The 21,287-nt window shown below is 34.4% G+C and overlaps 1 protein-coding gene across 2 annotated transcripts in view; it reads left to right on the top strand.

Annotated features, from left to right (window-relative positions):
- The window catches only part of CEP170 (centrosomal protein 170), a 95,001-nt gene that overhangs the window by 23,987 nt on the left and 49,727 nt on the right, over window positions 1-21,287 (top strand). For both annotated transcript variants that reach the window (XM_026041078.1, XM_026041076.1), the window contains exons 3-8: window positions 1,270-1,359; window positions 7,483-7,561; window positions 8,858-8,916; window positions 9,025-9,187; window positions 11,395-11,529; window positions 18,882-19,358. In XM_026041078.1, coding sequence (XP_025896863.1) covers window positions 1,270-1,359; window positions 7,483-7,561; window positions 8,858-8,916; window positions 9,025-9,187; window positions 11,395-11,529; window positions 18,882-19,358 — 1,003 coding nt within the window. The remainder of the gene's footprint in view (window positions 1-1,269; window positions 1,360-7,482; window positions 7,562-8,857; window positions 8,917-9,024; window positions 9,188-11,394; window positions 11,530-18,881; window positions 19,359-21,287) is intronic.

Here is a 21,287-nt window from a genome sequence, read left to right as displayed (position 1 = left end):
TTGTTCACTTGTCTGTCTCTTCCTGAATTTCTGCCGCCGCCACCATATTCCCCCTCCTCACCCTCTGCCCTTCAAGACCAAAAAGTGTATTAGCCTAAATGAGAAGTCTAGCAAAAACATAGTAAGTGTGAGCAGAAGAGGACTCACTACTTAAAGGAAAAAAAAAATGAGAGAAGCAGTCAGAAGATATTATAGTGAGGAAGATTAAGGAAACAAAGTAAATGTAAGGAGGAGGAGAATAGTAGGAGCAAGCCTCATGAGGTAATATGGAATGACGTGATAAATGTGGGTTCTGGGAAGGCAGGATAACCTGCAAACAAAAGGATGCAAATGTGAAAGTTATGCTAATGGTAACAAGCGGATTATCTGTATTCTGTCACTGAAAATACCTGGCAGAGAGCTTTTCAGAGCTAAGTGTGAGGACAAGAGAAGAGGAACATGAGAAATTTGCCTCAAGAGTTAGAGTTGCATGATGATGCCTTGAGCTGGCTGGTGCACTCGTAACCTCAGGCAGAAATTGGCTCCCCTCAGTGCTGTGCAGGGCTGGGACCTACTTCAGGGCCATCCCGAGTCGTGAGCGATGACTTGCATTGCAAGAATGAAAAGGTGCTGAAGGACCYGAGGAAGGACTAGCAAAAGAAAAAGTGAGAACTGATGGGAATAGTAGTTCAGGGAACAGTCAAGTGTTTAGTGATGATGATGTAGCTGATTTGTGTAGGAAATTTGAGACAAACAGTTTATTTCCATGTATATATGCTGAGAATCCCACTAAACAACCTGCAAGATTCACTGATGCATATCAGAAAATCAGATATTTCAGAGAGAACAACAGCACAATGGAATAATATCCATATTTTAAAAGGTGCATGTAGTTAAGAAAAGCTAGAAATAAAGGTGAAATCGATGCTGAATAAAATGTCAGTGGTATTACAGCCAATTGCAATAAAAAAGAAAGGTGGGGGAGGGAAAGTATCACTAGACTTAATTTATAATGAGATTTGGGAAAGCATTAAGAAAATAAAATAATTCTTTTGAACTAATCTCATGATTCTGTTATGGGTATCCAAGACCAGAACTGACTAAAGACTTTATTCTTCTCCATATATGGAYMATATATGGATTAATTTTTTGGATATACTTTGAAAAATGTGTTATGAGGAAAACATCTAGTCATATGACTGTAAGAAATGTCACCTTTGACAATATTTTGCCAGTCTTGGAAAAACCTTATCTTATTTTGTACTGATTTTTCTCTCTTAAATATTCTAGTCGCGGAGTGTGGACAAGCAACATGCTGTGCTTAACTATGATCCCTCTACAGATGAACACTTGGTGAAGGATTTGGGCAGCTTAAATGGGGTAAGTTAACAACAATACAAGGTAGCTCCCCATCCTCTTTTGTTTAGTTTTCTTTGAGCAAGAGCAAAGTAATTTTAATTAGTTTTCATTATTTCAGCTGGGGTGTTTCAGCTGGGAGAACACTTAAAGGAAAACTTGGCTTCTTGAAGTTTTTTCACTAGCAATTAATTAAAGGGCTGACATAAAAGGCTGCGTAATAAGAGAAGCCTTGGCAATAGAGAAGTCTGAGAAATAAAAAGTTATTCTTTCAGAGATATGGAAACAAACAAAAAAAAAAATCAGTAAATGCTAATATGGTAACAGATGGCTTATTAGTATTTCGATGACTAAAATTTGATAGTGGGAGAGGTATAACAAGGTAGGGAAGTGGATTTATATTTCATATACTATGCATTTTTATTCATTCATWTGCATATTCATTTTTCTTCCTTCATACAGAGTGTTGAATAGCACTTTGTATGTGAGAACCAATTTAAACATGCAATAACCATGCTGTGTGTCAAGAATTGTTCTGCTTTTCTGCTTTTTCTGCTTATTTTCTGCTTATTCTGCTTTTATCTCACTYTTTTTGTCAAAATGTCTATGAATGCAGGATAAATGTTGGGTTACTACAAATAATGTACTATAAGAAAAAAAAAGTGAAATTCCCATGAGCAAAATAAAGTTTCATATGGTATTTTACATTTTAAGGCTTTTCTAGGGATTGCGTATGAAACATCCTGGGTAAGCGTCACTTTTTATAAATTTTTTAAATATTATAGTAGAGTATTAAAAACTTAGTTGCTAARTTTTAATACATGTCATTTTTGTAGCCCTTTAGATGCTGCTTCATGAGCTATTTATAGATTAGTAGTTATGATCTATATTTTATACAGCTTTTAAATGTTTGGCTATGTCATATACAGGTTAAAATTGTCAGTTCATCTAATACTTATTTGCTACATGTGACTTTCTAATTAGAAGTATAAATCGATACTGCCACATGTTTAAAAAATACAAAATAAAGAAGAAATCTCAAGTTTCTGTCTGTTAGCACTAACTTCAGTTTTGGTGTTTGATCTTGAGGTGTGTTTTTTGTTTGGTTGGTTTTTAAGTCAGTAGCCTGTCTTTATTTACATTTCAGTATTTTAAGATCTTAACCTTAAGATGTTTACAGCTCAGCCTTCCAGAAGAGTCATAGTCCCAAGTATCTGAAACCAGAAGGATTTTATCCTTTGTGTAGTTGTGTACATATGAGAACTTTGGTGCTTAAATATTTAATACACCTTGTATTTTGTAAGTCAATGAATGCACTGTGTCAATACAATGATCAAAAATAAATTCAGCTCAAAGTAATTCCTTSCTGAGCCACTTTGTTTTATCCTCTGATTCTGTTACTCCTGCTCCAGTAGGCATTCCTTCTTATATTCTTTGCCTTGCTCCGAAACTTGAACTTAATAAAAATATATATTACAAAGACTTCATTTGACTCCTTTATTTTTCTCTATTTTTTCTCTATTAAGGAGCTTTCAGTTAYTTATTTCACTTAATTGAATTCCTCCTCATGTTTGATGTTTCAGTTGCTCTGTAGCTGTTTAGCCAGAAACATCAAAGGAACTGTGTTTCTTTCTCACAGTTTTGGGATAGGGAATATTAAGTTTTAGGAGTGCAGTCCTTGCTCTTTGTATTTTCAGTGCTTCCTTCATTGCTATCTGCTTCCTTCCATGTTTCTCTTATTTCAGACCATCTGGTCCTATGTCTAATGGGGAAGCACCTAGTTTTGTAGCCTCATACTTCAGCTTGTGCAGGAGAACAATATATGCAGTATCCTTGTACTCTGCAAGCTGGTAGCTGGRCAGTAATTTTTTGCAATCTCACTGAAGTTTGGTGTTAAATCATGTGTATCATGTGTATCATGTATCTGTGATACAGAAATAAATTGCCTTAAAGAACTGACTTATTCTGAAGCAGGAAAAAGATGCATTCAAAACAACAGGGACATGAAATGGCATTAGGCCGGGAGGAAGTGAAACAAGAGGGGGAAGCATGCAAGCAAACAAAGCCCCAGAAACCTGGTCTGAGGTTTCTTTTTACTTTTTTTTTTTTTTGCTGGTTAGCTTGCCATGCTTACATCATAGCACAGTTTGGGCAGCTTCTGTGTGCTGGAAGCCACTTCTGGAAAGTGATATCTGATGTTGATGTCACGGAGAGAGCTACTGAATCTAGACAWATCTGTGCAAACCAAAAACAAACAGAGAAGTTAATGAGGAAGCTTGGTTTCTGCTGTGACTCTAAAGCCTTAGTTGTTTGATGGAGAATTAATTGCTCTMTTCCCAACGAAAATGATAACTGAATTCTACAAATGTTTTCTTGGACCAAGAACTTTTTTCACTATATTAGGTTATCTTGYCACACAAATAAGATCTTCCGAAATCTGTCAGCTCCTCCTTTTCTGTGTTTACTAACATCTGTGGTTTTTTTTTTTTTTTGAAAGATCTATGATAAAGTGACATTCTGCTTTTGAAGGCATTCTACTTCCCCTCACCCCCACTCCCCACCTCGTTTTCATCTTTGCAGAGTACATACACATGGTAGTTTGTTCATTCCTTTATTTACCGGGCACGTTCTTTGAATGTTGGAGAACTTTGAAATCAGCATTGAATGGTCATTTCYCTCCTTGGTCACCAATTCTACATGCAGAGTTGCAAGCATATGTCACCTTGTTGGGTGTGTTCTCTTCTTTGTTTCTTAGTCCAGCCAGTCTCCTTTGGTAAATACCCTTATGCTTGTTTTAAGAGAAGGTGGAGATTTTTCTGATTTTTCTGTCAAGGATTCAAAGGATTCAAGACCTTTTTTTTCTTTTTTCTTTTTTTTTTTTTTCTTCTCTCCAAGTTGGAGGCTGCAAAATAGACAAGGTCAAAATAGAATGTAGGAACTGAGGGTCAGCTTATACTTTGTTGTAAAAATATTTTATTTGTTCGTGTGCACACAAATTCATGTTTCATAGTGGTCAGAGACATTCATTGTTCTATAAAGCCATAGCAGAGAAGGCAGAGAAGAGTCCAGAATTTCACTGAAGACACCCTTTTATGTTCTCTCTTTAAAAACAAAAACAACTCTCAATTTCTCCCCTCTTTGAAAGATGTTTGAACGCTTAAATTGAGTGAACCAACCATGAAGAGGGAGTATGGACATCAGTAATACCATAAAATAAGCTCTTGCTGAATGCAGGCATGAGCATTTTTACATCAGTTTCTATGAATTTCAGAACGCAATGTCCTGGAATAAATAAGTGTGTGTGTGTGTGTGTATATATGTGTGTGTGTGTGTGTGTGTGTATATTTTTCCATGGTTCAACAAAATTCAGGCTCAGTGATTATCTGGATTCTTTTCATGAATTTTGCTCTGGATTCTCACTGACTTAGTGTCAGAGATGACTAAAGAACCTCTGAAATTGCCATGCTAGTAAATAGCTATTTCTATAATCCTTATTTTTTATGGGATGTATTTYCTATGATGCAGATAAGCAATGTAATAAATAACAAGATGGAAAAACACTTTCTAGTTAAGGAATTAAAAAAAAAATCACCCAGAAGTTCCGTTTACGCTTTTGGGTAAAGATTGCATTTTGGCCTTTCCACTGCATCCAGCACTGGGTTTAGGTGAACAAAGCAAGCCTTCAAAGATTCTCATTGCTGGTTGGCTTAATTATTAAAGATTTTGGCATGTATGTGTATGCGCTCCAAATTTCAAAGTGCTATGCAATTCCTTAGGAAAATTTCAAGGCTGTTGTGCAATGCACAAGTTTGAAGTAGCAGGATCCTGTAGGATTGTGATACTTTGAGTCGCTAAAACAGGCACAAAAGGTAGCAGATGTCTTTCAGAAAGGCACTCTAAATGTTTAATCTCCTATCTATAGCATTAACATGTAGTCTCTTGAAAAGGGAAAATGAGCAAGAAGCTGTAAAGTTTTTAATGTACAGGGAATACTACCTCTGATAAATAATGCATAAAATAATGTAATAATCTCATACCACCCAAGCCATAAATATTTTATTTGCAGTGAAATTGCCCTAAACCCAGGCTTCGCCTTAGTCTTTTAAAGAGGATAATGGCAGTAACAACAAACAAGAGGAGACTGGTCACATATAATTGAATATTCATATTTTTAAAAAAGGAATATGTTATATTCATGTAACTCTACATGTTACATTGTATAGCCATAAGTAGAGAGGGGAGGCTTCTATACAGTCATGTGCAAATGTAGAAGAGAGGAGCTTAAAGTGTAAATTTTAGCTCCTTAATGCACATTTGAATTTGCCCTTAAGAAACAGAGGTAATATGCTGATGTGCTGAGTTCTTTTCAGCTTGTACTGTGCACAGATTCGTAAAAGATTCACAGCTTTAAAAGAAGATCAAATGTTGCTTCAAGTTGCATTTACTGTTTGTGTTTCTCTGTAGCCTGGTCTCAAGTTTTGTATTGAGAGCTTAAGATCTTGTTCTGCTAGAGAAAGCTTACCATGTGGTGACCCTTTAAATCTCTTTTATCACTGRGCAAATTCAGATGAGACTTTTTCTGAAGGTAACAAAGTCAGTTTAAGAAACAATTCATTTCCCTCTTACATGTTCAGCCTAGTTTGGTGAGCCCTAAWATCAGAGTATGACTCAGCATGAGCATAAGGGTTAGTTTGACAGCCCTTACCAGGAGATGGTGATTCTGGAAAAAGCCTCTCCTTGAAGGCTGCAGCCCCTCTGCCAGTGGCAAAGGGCAGGCTGCAAAAGGAACGTGTTCCTGACTGCTCCTGCAGCTCCTACCTTGCCCCGTTACAACCATCTCTAATTGCTAATGTTTCAAGTCACCAGATGAGCTGTCAAGTTATGAAGCTGATGTTAGTGAACTGAAGGGTTTACTTGGCAATGAAAGCCACCATCCTTCCTAAAACTGTAAATCAGACTGTAAAGATGCAAGAATATACCTTTCTCCCTGCCAGCTGCTGCTGAGGCCTATGTCACTTTTAGCATTTTTATGAGAAAGACTTGCTGTTTCAATAACCTACCTTCAAGCTCATTTTAAACTCTTTTATTTTTTTCTTCACGGAGTTATAGTTTTCAAAGTTTTCCTAATTATCTTTCAGAGATCCATTTTGATTTGAAAATGTTATTCTGTTTCTTCTCTTTCTTTTTGTAATCAGTCGTTGTTTGTATTTCAAGTGTGCTCTCAAAGTTTCTGTTAGGGTTTTCTTTGCAAGTTCTCTGTCAGTTTTGTCTGTTAGGATTAATCTGGACTTTCAAATCTGAGTGGTTGGTGATTTTTATTGCCTTAGATAACTAATTGCTACGGCTGGAAACTGAGCAAGCTTTGAGGTTTATAAATCTTGTTCAGGCTGCTGAGTGCTTCTCTTGATTATTTTCAACTACTTCCAGTAGTGATATAAAAAGAGAGTATTACCCATGATAGTAACTGAATTTTCAGGAGGTGTTGTCAGAACTGGGAAGTTGGCTCTCCTTTGCTGCTACCTGGTTTAAAAAACTATTTATTTCTGCATACAGATGTTATGCCTATGTTGTCAGGCCATCACAGCAACAGCAAAAATATATATATTTTAAATGAATTTAATGACCTCAGCAAGAACACTTCTTGCCCACTTTTCCAGTCGCGCCACAGTAAATCAGTGCTATCTGGAGTTGCCTGCGTGCAATGATGAGGTCCATGTTGCTTTCCTATATGTCTTATGAGATATTTGCAAACTTTGAACTGCCTTGCTATTCAGATGTCCAGTGTTAAATGCTGTATAAATGAGACACAATTGTGATTGAAAAATAAAACTAGAAGAAAAATAATGGGCAACAGACTAAGTAAAGCTAGCAGGAAGCAACAGTTCCAGTAAACACCCTTTCAAATATTACATTGGTAAGAAGCTTTCAAGGCCAGTGTGATCCCAGCAATCATTTTAACAGATGGGAATTTTAACTTCCTTTTGAGATATTTTGTGAAACAGGTAATATTTTGAAATAATAATTGAATTCTTCAGTGAACCACTTGCAGTAAATACACATTGCTAAAAACTTTCTTCTAAAATTAGTGATTGTCGTTTTATTATTTTGKAGTTTAACAGTGTCTTTTTCTGTCTTTTATTTTTGTAGACATTTGTGAATGATGTGAGGATTCCAGAACAGACATACATCACTCTGAAGTTGGAAGACAAACTGAGATTTGGATATGATATCCTTGTCATAAAAACACCTAATGTACTTGGACATTCTCTTCTTGTTAAAAGTATAGTTGTATTAAATGGACATTTTTCTTACTTTTGTATGAGAAGGAACTCTGTAGTGTTTGTTTTTCTTATTTTACTGCCAAAATGCCTGTACTAGGGAAAATTGCAGTTTTTAGAATACTATAGTCAGAGACTAAAAAGAGCGGACAAAAGAATCTTGCAAGGAAAGGAATCATCAGGAAAAGAGAATAGTAGGAGTTTTAAATGTTTGGATATTACAAGTACAATGTGTTGAGTAAGGTGTTAGCTTGCTATTTACACGCCTTCATATGCTGCGCAACTGTCCTACTATACACTAGTATACAATAGGCAATAGTGAGTCTTCTGAGAGGCATGTTGAAGGAAGTTAGGAGAAGACTAGTAGAACTCAAGAAAATACTGTAATTGGAACAATATTTCATAATGTCTGAGTGTTCATTCTAAAAGATATGCTATTTGTTTTTTTCAGAAGTAACATTGACTATTTAAATATGTATCTGGAATTACCCTTAAAAAATCCTAGGAAGGAGGCAAGCAGATAATAATGAAACTAGCTGCATTTTCCATTCCTGTGTTTGAGGAATAGTGTGAGTTTCATAATCTGTATGGCAGTGATAAGTCAGTTATGCCTGGAGCTCTACTATATCCTTGCAGTCTAGGCTCTTCTCTGTGTGGGAAAAAGAATTCTATTTAGACAACAACAACAAAAAAAACTTATTTTTTATGGTGAGAGTGGTTGATTAGTGGAACCAGCTGGACATAAAATTATCCTTGGAGATATTTAAAACCCAACTGAATGAACAACCTGCTCGGGGTGACATTGCTTTGAGCAGGAAGGTTGGTCTAGACAATCTCCAGAGACCCTTTCCATCTTCTACTATTCAGTGATCCATAAAATATTAAACTCATAAGATGAACTAAATTTCTATTGTTTAAATATATGAAGTGAAAAAAGAATTAACAGGATTCTTGTGCATCTGTTGTATGCCTTGATTAGAAATAACTAAATTTCATTGTCTTTCATCACAAAAAAACCCACTTCCAGTTGCTGTTTCAAACCTTTGTTCATAACTTGCTGTACCTAGTTTATTATACCTAACTTATTATAACCTCTGTGTTGCAATGAATTATTACTTTCCTTTTAGGCAAAAAGGCACATTCTTGTATTAAATATGGAGGAACTGACTGCAAACTATTATCTTGCCATATAATTCTCTTGTAAATTGAGAAATCTTCTAAGTGTTTTCCTTAGCATATCCTACATACTAATCTTTTTACTGTCGTCAGAGGGGAAATGAGAGTCCCTGAAGAAGCACTTAAGGTAACAACATGTTCTATGATGCTCATCTGCCCTCCTCTATGTAATTATTGTTAACATTTACACATTTTTTTCATTTCTTTGATTTTTTTTTTCCTTTTATTCACGTAGCATGAAAAATTTACAAGTCAACTCCAGTTATCCCAAAAATCCGCAGAGGCAGAAGGATCAAAGTCGGCCAGCTCCAAAAATTCTGAGTCCAAGGTAACTGACTCCCCAGCTGAAGTGCACCAGAAAACTGCAGAAGCAGTGAAAACTGAAGAGAAAGCAATGGGTAAGATGTTTATTTGCTGCAAAAACACGCAAATGTGTAAAGTGTTCATTTGCTTTTCTAGAGTTTTTCTTAAATTGTATAGATGCAAAAAATAAGCAAGACTTTAAAAAATATTTAAGTGTAATTAAATAATTTTATGAATTGAATTCCTAACTTTGGTTAGCATCTAGATATTAGAAAAAACTCAATAGTGGACCTTTAGTAGCCTCTCAGTTTTGTATTTCTATTCCCTTCCTAAAATTGCATTTTTTTATGGCAATAAAGTGATGCTAATGGTTGTTTAATTGAAAATTCCTGTTTGTATGCAATTTTCAGAATTTTCCTCCAGGACTCTCACATTCTGTTCCCATTCTTATGATTTTCTTTCTGAGGAGCTTTATTGTTTTTTTCTTTTGTAGCTATTAACATTCATTATTGGATGCATACAGAAAAACCCAGATGTTCTTATATATTTAAAAAATGGTAGAAGTATAGAACAAGTAGGGTTTTTTTTTTTNTTTTTTTTTTTTTTTTTTTTTTTTTTTTTTTTTTTTTTTTTTTACTACATACTCTTGTATACATGTGTGTGTGCTGTAGTTTTGGTCTTGTTTTGAAATGAGTTTATATGACATATAATGCTGGCTCATTAAAGCTTGTCATTAAAGCTTGGTCATTAAAGCTTGTTGTGTTATCAGCTACAGGAAATAACCACAAGAATGAGGCATGAATCAAGTATCATTTTTCAGATGGAGCTGACTGGGGCCAACCCTTAGTCTAAGGGTGTATGATTGTTTGGGCTTAATCCATTCTTTTGGAATGCTTGCTTCAACAAATTCTCTCTCTCTCTCCACCTTTAGGAATCTGTAGGATTGCATGTWATAAGTAATTAACCTTTTCATTTGTTGACTAATCTAGCATCCTATAAAGAGTACATAATGCTTATCCAATACTTCAGTATTCCTGCTCAATATGCCCCTTCACCGTGCAGCTCTTCTTAAATTTTCATAACGTAGCCCACTTTTTCTCTCTTCTGCTTTTCTTTTGCCTTTGCTCCTCTAAAAAAAAAAACAGCAATCACAGTTAATGTTAGGGGTTTCTCTGCCACTTGCCACAGAAGCTTGCTGGGGATTGAGTTTTCTCCCTGTTGCTGCGTATTGCTCAAGCATCAGCCATTGCTCAAGCATTGCCACTGTCGCTCAAGCCAACAGTCAGTGCACAAGCATCAGCCATCAATTTTTAAAAACAGTTTAGTATTGACTAAAGTAGTAGTTTAAAAAAAAAATAGGTATAACTGATATCTTCAAATCATGCACTGAAACTTTTGAAGTATCAAGTTTTATGTAATCTTTTGAATTTCAAGGAATAAATAATTGTGAATAAAAATGTTAACATTAATAATAGTCAAAGCAATAGATGAGCTGCTACCTGAATTCGAATGGAGCACATTATCACTTAGGACTGCGTAAGGACTCTTCAGAAGACCTATATGATGTTAAAATAGCTAAATATTAGTAGGATAAAAGAATTGTGTTAGGTCAAGTCAGGACTAATCCAGACAATCTATCCTCTAGATGGAAAGCTTTTTCTTTTTTTTTCTTCTCTTATTTAACCTTTGCATTTAAATGTGTTTMATCGTGTAWAAGCTCTGTAAATAACCGTTATGCRTTATTTTTAATTGTGCTGTAATTGAACTGTTGCCTACTTAGAAGAGTGATTGTGCTAACTAATGTTTTACAGTAGGTAACTTGCGGTGCTCTGTGATAGCTGTCAGCCCTTTGGAATCTTGGCAGCATTGCAAAATTTGATCAGTTGTTTCTGGTGGTGAGTTCAGATTTCAGTGAAAGGTCAATGTGGGTAAAAGAGAAAATCTTTTCACAGAACAGCAGCAGAGAGCTTTTCGGAATGTGCTGCTGTTCTGATAACTTCGGGCTGAAATCAGAAAATAATTTTACGGGTATTTCAGGATAACCATAAGAAATGTCAGCTGCCTTTGCCTAAATGTTTATGCCAGTAGTTTTGATCAGGTCATTAGTAAGCTTTTATATTTAGAACCCAGATCACTTATCCAAGCCTCCGAGTTGGTTTTGCGTTTGAGCAAAGGCATACAGGCAATCTCCTCAAGCTTCCAGGAGAAAAGATCTGAGCAAAACGCTTTCTCTCGTTGTCATTTGAATCTAAGTATTGCAGCGAAACGGAAAAGGATCTGTGTGTTCTGGGCTGTTTTGCAGACCTTTCTGCCATGCCGCGTGGTACTCCCCTCTATGGACAGCCGGCCTGGTGGGGGGATGAAGAAGCTGAGGAGAAAGGTGGTTGTAAGCCTGATAGCAAACGGGAAGAAAAAATGAATGAAACGGCGGCTTCTGGTAAGTCTGTCATCTCGTTTTTACAGTGTTATTGCTCTTTAATAAAGGAAGTAGGTTTGAAGTGTCATAGACAGCTGATGTAGATAAAAGCGTATTCAAATTTAATTTTGTTCAGTTAATTGTTTTTTGTTTGTTTTTTGTTTGTTTTTTAAGATATCCTATAAGAAATTATATACACTTCTAGAGACCAATTTCAGACATGTCAGTTTTAGCATACAATATAATTACTTGTGAATTAATACAAAGAGTAAAGATATCACAACCAGTGTCTCTCATATCATTAATTCATATCTGGCATTTTGTATACTCAGAGGTTGTAATTGAATATTTTAAAAAATCTGAAAATAAATGATAGCTAAAAGTCAAATACAAAATACTATATATCTGTGCTATCTCTGCTAAGTCATTATTGCCGCCTTAGTATTTCATATTTCATGCAATAAACATTTGTATCATCAGATGTTATGGTAATGGATATTTCCACATCATACAGGTTTTTTAGTTAGCTTATTTATTTTGTCTGGCCAAAATTTAAATCTGAATATCTATAATTAGACTTCTAAATCTATCATCAGGCCTATAAATAAAATGTCAATTTTTCCAGTACATAGAATAGCTTCAAAACTTCGTGAACTCAAGGATAAAATTCAGCCCATCTTGGGCTGTTTCAGTTCGACTTCAAAACCCAACAATTTTAAGTTTAAAATTTTGTAAAGGGCTTGAACTGGATTGGGGGGTTCTCTCTTCTTATAATAGTAGATGACTTGCTTGCCATGACACCCGTTTTGAAGGAACTGGAATAAAGTCTGAAAATATGAAAATAACCTGAAATTACTCTGCAATGGAATGAAGTCAACATCCTTGGAGTTAACATTTTGTCCTAGCTTTTAATGGTTTCATGTTAGTCTAAAGTCCTTATAATTTAGCCAATAGTGAAAGTCCCATAAGATTTGGGTGAAAGCATCAAGTTTTTGTCGATTTTTAAGAAACTAAAACCACTTTGGTAATCTACAAAACAAGTATATTGCAAATATTACAAAGCAGTAAAATTATAGGACATTTTGGGATTTTTTTTAACTGAAAGCTTATATATACACTGTGAGAATAATAAGTAATCCTGCACTCCTATRATAGCTCTATAAATTCAAGTTTAATATTCTACATTAAGCATATCTGGCTTGACAATTGTACACCTCACATCTTCTCTAGAAATCTATCTTTTGAATTGTAGCATTTCAAGAAAACTGTTTTTTGTCCTTAATGGCAGTAATACTAAGAAACAGTGATTGCCATGTGTAGTTTAGCTTCACTTTTCTTAACATAAAGGAAAGGTACCTATGTTGTCAGTTACAAAGAAAAAGCAGTAAATTCTTGCCTGCTGTCAATGCCGCTGATGGATTGTTAGCCAAATGTGTATCTCCTTATCTTCCACATTAGAGGAAGCATTGACTATGAAACTTGTGACTTTATAGCTTGCATATATTTCAAGACAGGACTGTTAAAGACTCTTATATCTGAACTGAAGTTAAAGTCTTGCTTAGATGCAAACCAGTATATATAAAGAGTTTTATGATAAAGGATTTTTATATTTGCTATACACTGGTTTAATTTTAAAACATGTATGAGKTTTTTTTGCACTCATTAAACACAGAGTTATTAAAAAGCCTGATATCAGTGATTTTGATCTAATGACCTTAACAAAATATGATAAAAGATTCTTTCGGTATATTAACAGGCCCATTCTTGTTTTTTAATGATAATCTTAAATTGTTTTTTCAAAAGCATTATTGAAGCATGTCGTTTACATGCTTATATATTTATTTCCCTAAGAGACTCAGCGAATGTTATCAGAATTTCTGCCTTGTTTCATGAGTTCAGAAAAATCTAATTGCCTCTTAGATTAAGTAATCAATGAAGTTCAGTGTGTTYTAGTAGTCCATGGAAATAAGTGTATTCAAGACAGAACTTCACTAACAGGGATCTGTTTAACATGCCTCATTTTAGGTTCTTCATAAAGTGAATAATGAATGGAGAAGGCTCTAATATTTTCTGCAGAATTTAGTTGGTTTTGTTTGCTCTTTTTCCATATATACAAAGACATTGGAGCCTGGAGGCTTTCTAACAAATATACACCGTTCTCATTTTTTATAACTGTACAAGATATGTTAGGAGTTGTTTATGTTGTTTAATCATGAGTGTATCTCCTACAATTAGAATTAATCTAAATAAAATAAAGGAATAGCTTTTATTTACCTAAACACAAGGAAGGATTTATACATTTAGTAAAACGGAGTTCAGTTTGAGGAAGCACATCATGAGCAAAGGCTTATGTGAAATTTTTGTACTTATTTTGTACTTATATTTAAGGGTAAGATATTACCCTTAAAAAGCAAACAAATGAAACTTTTCAAAAAATCACTTTCTAAAAAAWAAGTCACACTGGGAGGATTTTGATTTTAAAATCTCTTGCATAGAAAAATGATTTATTTGTTTCATTCKCTTAATCTCTAAATAGATATTAGAYATTAGAAACATATGTTTCTACTAATCTGACYGTTGGAGATGATTTTTAATAGTTCTGGCAAAAAGCCTGAGAGACCAGATAGATGTGGTATTTGCCTTTGTGGATTCTTYTCTTCAGTACTAGAACATCAACTCCAATATTTGTGTAGAAGCATGCCAAAAGAAAAATTATGTTGATACCATTAMAGTAAATGCATAGACTTTTCAGGCCTCTTTCACCTACAGGTGCTTCCCATGAACACTTTTAACTGTTGAAGTTAATTTCCAATACCAGTGTTTATTTTCTTCATGGACGTAGGTGCTTTAACATAGGTGAATATAAGAATTGGAAAAAGTTATAAAAATTAGTTTATAATGAAAGGAAATTAGAAACTTTACAGGAGTTTAATGTTTGAGTATTTCTGAACTAGAAATTGAATTTTGTAATCTACCAAAATTATTCAAAATAGAAACATCTTTTCAAACTCTGTGAAAAATAAGTAACTTACTAATCAGAAAGTTTCAAGAACTTACATAATTAAATTCATTTGTAACTCACATTCTTAAGTCTTCTTAACTTTTTAACTAATTAATCTTATGAAGAGTCTGCTTCATGCTTTAATGATCTGGTACATGATTATTCATTGAATCAAAAAGATGACATGAATTATAAGAGATGGGGCAAGGTTTAATAAGGAGATTCAAATRGGAGATTTGTTCTGGTAAGCCAACTACAGACAATTAGTCTTTACAGTCTCAAGTTAATAAGATTATTTAGGTATTACTTTTTCTTATCTTGATGGAAACTCACTAATGGAAATTCCTTGCAAAGAGCAGGAGGACTGGAAGGGCTTTATTTCAGAGACTGTTATCTTTCAGGTATTAATTTTATTATTCATGGTATATTAGTATCAAAACGTATGTACACCTATATAACTTTACAAAACATATACACCTATATAACTTTATACCATCTGTGCTGCATCTGTTAAAGGAGATTCATTATTTTCTCTAGCTTCACATGCTAGTGACAAACTTGATAGGTGTGTAGTTATTTTTGTTGCCTTGGGCTTCATTCTTACTTTCTGGAAAAACAACAGCTATTTTCTGCTGATCTCGGTTGTGATTGTGGAACTTAACATCATAAATTTCTCTACCAAAAACCTAACAGACAAATCATGATTTGTAAACAGAATTTAAGAATCTGAAGTCCTTTTTATCTTTAGCGTGAAGCACTTTTGAATTACAACGTTGCTAAACAATTTATCATCTGAAATTATTCCTCAAATTTTAGAAAAAGTATCATCTTAGGGTAAAGCAGGCTGACCGATCATTGGAATGACCATGCAAAATCATTGAAATTAACATTCAAATATGTTTTAGAGTTTTGCTATGCTAAGCTGTAGAAATGAATATGCACAGCATGGCACAAGATGCTTAAAGAATTTTAGCACCATAACCTGAAAAAAAAAAAAAAAAGMAAGATTTTTATTGTTTTACTCTTTTTTTCCTCTCTTTTTTTTAAGCTAATTTAAAGCAGTCTGATAAGTTAATTATTTTAAGAGGTTCAGATCTAATATAATATATTTTTTCGTACCATTTAATAGGGCAAGTTAAAATAGCATTGAAACACAAAAATAATTGTATTTAATCTTAAGTAAATTTTTTACGTATGTTTTTGCAATTCCTCTTAACTGTTAAATTAAAAATAATGCCTTTAGCAAACTGATAATGCTTCTGCATGCAAAATCAAAGAACTGGTAGCAATATGAGGAGAAAGGAAATTTTCATTAGAAGGGAGAAGGATTTATTAAGCATTTGAAATAGCTGACTGCACCTTCTCATCAAGTCCATCATCGCACACTACGAAATATAAAGCCAAAAATAAAGCCAAAAATATTTTACTACTTGGATATTGTGTAAATATGACATTTCAGTCTCTATTCGTACCTTTGACAATAAAAAAGGAATTATGTTTATTAATAGAACAAACTAGTTACTAGTCACCTCAGTTCCTGCTCCCCACATGTCTCAATTCATAACTCTTCCTTTCCTTTGTTTCCCCCAAAAAACATGCTTTCAGTTCTTATTTCACAAAGCTGCCTTTTTTGCTATACAGATGGTCTGTTCATTCTCTTAAACTGTAGAGGGCTGTGATCTGCTTTTAAGGGATTTGCTTGAGGGGTTTCTCCCAATGGTGTTTGTATTTATCGTGATACATAATTTCCYTCAGCGTAACAGGTAGCTTTTTATAAGCTATATTATAAGTATATTTTATAATATGATAGGATTGCAAAGGTAAGACTGCTCCAAATGTCACTGTTTGTAATATTTAGAAAGCTAACAGAAATCACATTTCGATCAATGGAAAAATTTCTAAAGAAAATTTAGATGAAAGGCTAAATTTCCACCTTTTTAATTTAGGTGACTAATTWTTTTTTTTCCTAAAAATGTAAGTGCTTTAGTTTAAAAACAGTATTTTTAGGTAATCAAAATTGACTTGCGCATTGGATTTTTTTTGCTTATTTCCAAGATTTTCTGTGCTTAGGTAGAAGTCGTTGTATATTTGTAATTAAATTTCTAATTTGTTAAGATAAATTCTGCCATAATTTAAATTCAAACAATATTATAGCACTAATGAAAATATCAGAATCAAATACTGTGCACATAATTATGGTATAAAAGGTTGATATCAAATCAGAAATCCTGTTGCTTACTGCCATATTTCAAGGGAGCATTCAGCCCAATATCTTGTTTAATTACTGGTTTTATGAGTTATATAAAGGTTTGAAGCTTTGAATCTGAGCGAATAGAACCATAGCGGCGGGGGGACAGGGAGGAAGGTATATGTGAGCTTGGTCCCTAGTGCATTAGTGTCCCGTTTAATTCTAGTATTGCATGTTCTCTAAGGATCTTAAGGCCAAAGATCAGACATTAGCAGAGCTTGGTCCATTCTAGCTTGTTGGACGAATGAAACGGAGGGAGAATTATGTGGTAGTTCACCCAAATACAGTAGCTGCAACACATGACTTATTTCTGTGAATTTTGTGTCTAAACATAGAAGCTATTTTAATGAACTTTTCTTCAGTAAGGCAGATTTATTCTTTAGTGCCAACCTACTGTCAAGGGTGTTTTCAAGATGGGGGCTAAAGCTGTATTCAGTTTCCCAGGGAATGGAGTAGTGAGTTGCTATTGCAGTGCCTACAAACCAACCAACAGAGATGAAATACTCAAAATACAGAAGGTTCCTCAATACAGACTGCTTTAGAAGCTGACAGTACAAGGGCCGCTGTGGAAGGAGCTAACACTTGTCCAAGCTGACACTTTTAACTGAGACATTCTTGGCACGGAGCAAAAAATACAAAGACTTTCTGAATTCTGAGCATCTTTTGTGTTTGCAAGAGCTACATTTATCTAAAATAAAAACAATCCATGTGTCTTTTATTAAAGAGTTATTTTGTCTCATTGTTATCCAACTTCGGTGATCATTGAGGAAGTTGCACAAATTTTGTAATCCCTCCATTACGTCATTTTATTCTTTTCTATTTTTTTAACCTTTTCAGCTACTGTGTTCTTCCCAAACTAGTTTATTATTTATCCATATCTAATTACTCTTCTTATTATGCCACCCTTCCTCTTTTACTCATTAAACCTCCAACTGTAGCGTCAATCTGTTTCCGTTGCTACTTTATGGCATAATGGGAGCAACATTTGTTGACTACCTTAGCACATAGTTGGGCTATTTTTAGCCACATGAATTTATTAATTGCATTCTTATTCTGCTACTTGGCAAACTAAAATGATTTCTTAAGCATCTTCATATAGTTCATGATGAAACAGTTAAGAACTCTTCGTAACTCTTTTTTGGGAATGAAAATCGCTATTGCTTCTAACATCTTGACCATCTGTTGCTTATAGGACATCATCTCACCAGATATTCTGCCTGGTTTGCCACGCTATAAAATGCAATCAGAAGGCCTGTTTTCTTAAGGACATAGAGATAGTTTTTTCTAGCAACCACAAGAAGCTCTAGCTTCTGTTCCAGCCAAACAGTGGAACTCTTTATACCTGCCCCATTCTTTTTCAACATCCTGCACTCTTTACCCAATTCAGAGCATGATTTTGTCACATGCTGCACGATTTCAGATACAACAGTATCTGAACTAACTATCTCTAATCTGCTTTTTCAGTGCATTTACAATTGAATATAACAAGTGAAATATGAGCAAACATTAGGATTTAGCTCAATTCTTTTACCTTTTGTAGAAATGTAAAACATATTTGTATTCCAAAGCACGTTCCAATGTTTGTCAGTATTATATTCAGGACACAAATTATGTTTATCTTGCAGTAGTATGTGAATTGTTTTTCCAAAGAATTTCACTGCACAAAATTATACTAGCCATCCACTGATGAGATGGAACCAAATCACTAGCACTTAATTTGGGAGCACCTTGATTCAACATTTTTCAGATAGATTGGAATTACTGTAATGATCTTCTCAAGCATTTTCTCTAGTGATTTTTTTTGTCTATTTTCTTTTGCTAATAATTCATCTGCTCTTTAAATCATCAAAAAAAATCTATTGGAATGCAAATTTTCTTTGACAAATAAAAGCGAGCTTTTTGCCACTGCACAGTCCTTACAGCCAAAGCTCATGCTGTCTTTTCAGTAATGCTTTTAAAATGTGATTCTGGAATCGTAGTTCCAGAACTATGTTACTCTGTCATCTCCACAATCTTGCTGTTTATTCCAGAAATTATTCAAGTGGCCTTTAAAGGAGTTCAGAAATTTCTTGAAGAACCTGAACTTCCGAAGCATTGTGAAATCTGTTTTATTTTTCTTAATAGGGTGCAGCACAGATGCCAAGCAAGCTGAGGAGCAGTCTGCAGCTGCAAGTGAAGAACTTTATCCTTTCTGTAGGGAGCCAAGTTATTTTGAAATCCCTACAAAAGAATTCCAGCAACCTTCACAAGTAGCAGAGGGTGCTATTCATGAAATACCAACAAAAGACACACAGAGCTCCCATGCAGCAGGTGCAGGGCATGCTTCTTTTACCATTGAATTTGATGACAACACTCCAGGAAAAGTAACGATCAAAGACCACGTGACAAAATTCACGTCTGAACAGCGCCATAAGTCCAAGAAACCTTCTTCCTCTGGTGGCCAGGACCTGCCTGGGCTTCAAACTGTCATGATGGCTGCAGAGAGCAAAGTAGCAGACTGGCTAGCACAGAACAATCCTCCCCGAATGATATGGGAACCAACAGAGGAGGATTCCAAAAGTATTAAGAGTGATGTGCCAGTGTACTTGAAGAGACTGAAAGGTAACGTGAATAATTCCTGCTATGCTTATTTCAGAAGGCAACAGTCCTTCATTACCATGCAGTTAAGTGGATCCCTGAGCCCTTGCGGAGTTCTGCCAAAGTTCTGGATACTCCACATTTGCACAGGGRTATGCACTTCTAAATCTCATTGCACAATTAAGTCTTTCAAAAGAGGATTAAAAGAGAATCCTAAATCGTCCTACAGTAAGTATACTGACTGGAGATGTTTTAAGTCACAATGCAGGGACTGAAATCAGGGAGAAAGGAAAAACCCAAACCTGACCTACATTTTATATATTTCACATTTTTTTTCCCTCTTTGTTACTTTAAAAAGCTGAATTGCTTTTGAAAATCAAATCTCTGAAGTTTCTGATAGCATGCATTCAGTGAATATTGATGCAGTCTAAAGAATCCTTAATGACAAGATGTGCATCCTGTAACTATTTTGCTTAATTTGATCATGTACAATGGAGTCAAGCTCAAGTCATGAWTCTGAAATAGACCAAGAAGCTCAATTTTTATACTAAATTGGCAGAATGTCCCATTTGTAAGAATACTGCTATTGAATGAAGTTCCATTTATTATACGTGTTCATTTACTTCCGACAATAACGTTTCAAATAAAATGAAATCTAATGTTAATTGTGAAATGTGTATTTTCTTTTTGATACTACTCAGCAAAGAAAAATGTTTTGCCTTGCAGATGAAAATCCCAGTGATGTTTAAACTTTCAAAATGAAAATTTCTGACAAACTTTAAGCGCCTTTTGTTTTCTGTTTTTAATTACGGTGGGTTAACTCTGGGATCCCAGCTAAACTGGGATTGGAAGAAATATGTTTTGTCATACTGATGAAATGCCTGCTTTTTAAGGCTAGCTCTTTCAAATTAATGTAAAAAAATAACATTTGAAAACACATGCTAGCACCAGCATGCTATAATACTTATAGAGAATGTCACAGAGCTTTCTTTGGTCTTCATGATACTGTATCATATTCATGATCATATTATCCATGCCCCTTTGATAAATAGGAAGGACTATATTTTCAAGGCTTTGGCCTTCTCCTTTTAATAGAAACTCATGAGAGCATGATAAGTATTCAGCAGAGAGAAGTCTAAATTATATGTTGCATTTGGTCATGACAAATTATTTGAGTTTTTGTAATCATCTGTTATCTGCTTGTATTCTGTCATATGTTGTGCTATTTCAAGTCATAAAGGTACAATATATATCTAACTGCTTTGAAAGTTAAATTGAAAAAAAAATGTGGTTAATCTTTTGGGTTTTTCTCCTCCACTTTTTCCTACTATATCCTATATTGAAATCACACTGTTAAAATAATGAATGATTTTTCACAGTGGTGTTGACATTTACTRTTTTTATTTGGAAGTATATGAACCATTGCATCATTGTATTAGACATTGTACAAATTTATAATAAAGGGAGATCTTTCTCACAAACAGGAATGCAAGAAGAATTTCAGCCACATATGCACTATTGTTAGCCTGCTAAAGTAAGACTTTCCAGCCTATGATTTTTATTGTAAATAGTGGCTGCCTATTCTATTTAACTGAAAAAAAGAGAGCAAARCCAAAAACATTTAAAAGCTATTTTCTGTAGGAGGAAGGAAAATAAAAGCTTTTAAATTCTATATARACATAAGTTCTGGTCCAAAAGAGTTTAAAGTAGGCAAAACTGTTCCTTTGTTGGAGGAAATGACCTAAAACTTCAAACATGTTTCGTTGTACATGAGATTGCTCAGTGGGTATGATTATTCATCCTTTGATATATTTTTAAGGCATCATTACTGAGTATGTTTGTATGTGTGTATGTGTATATGTATGCATGATTGACTAAATATGTAACCACTATCCATAGATCTTGAAGTACGAGTAGTAATGAATTAAGTAGTCATTTTAGACTAGAACAAGA

Source organism: Nothoprocta perdicaria, unplaced genomic scaffold (assembly GCF_003342845.1).
Source record: "Nothoprocta perdicaria isolate Ctin4 unplaced genomic scaffold, notPer1 scaffold_278, whole genome shotgun sequence".
Taxonomy (NCBI): domain Eukaryota; kingdom Metazoa; phylum Chordata; class Aves; order Tinamiformes; family Tinamidae; genus Nothoprocta; species Nothoprocta perdicaria.
Note: the sequence above shows the minus strand (reverse complement) of the source record. Positions and strands in the feature narration are given on the sequence as shown.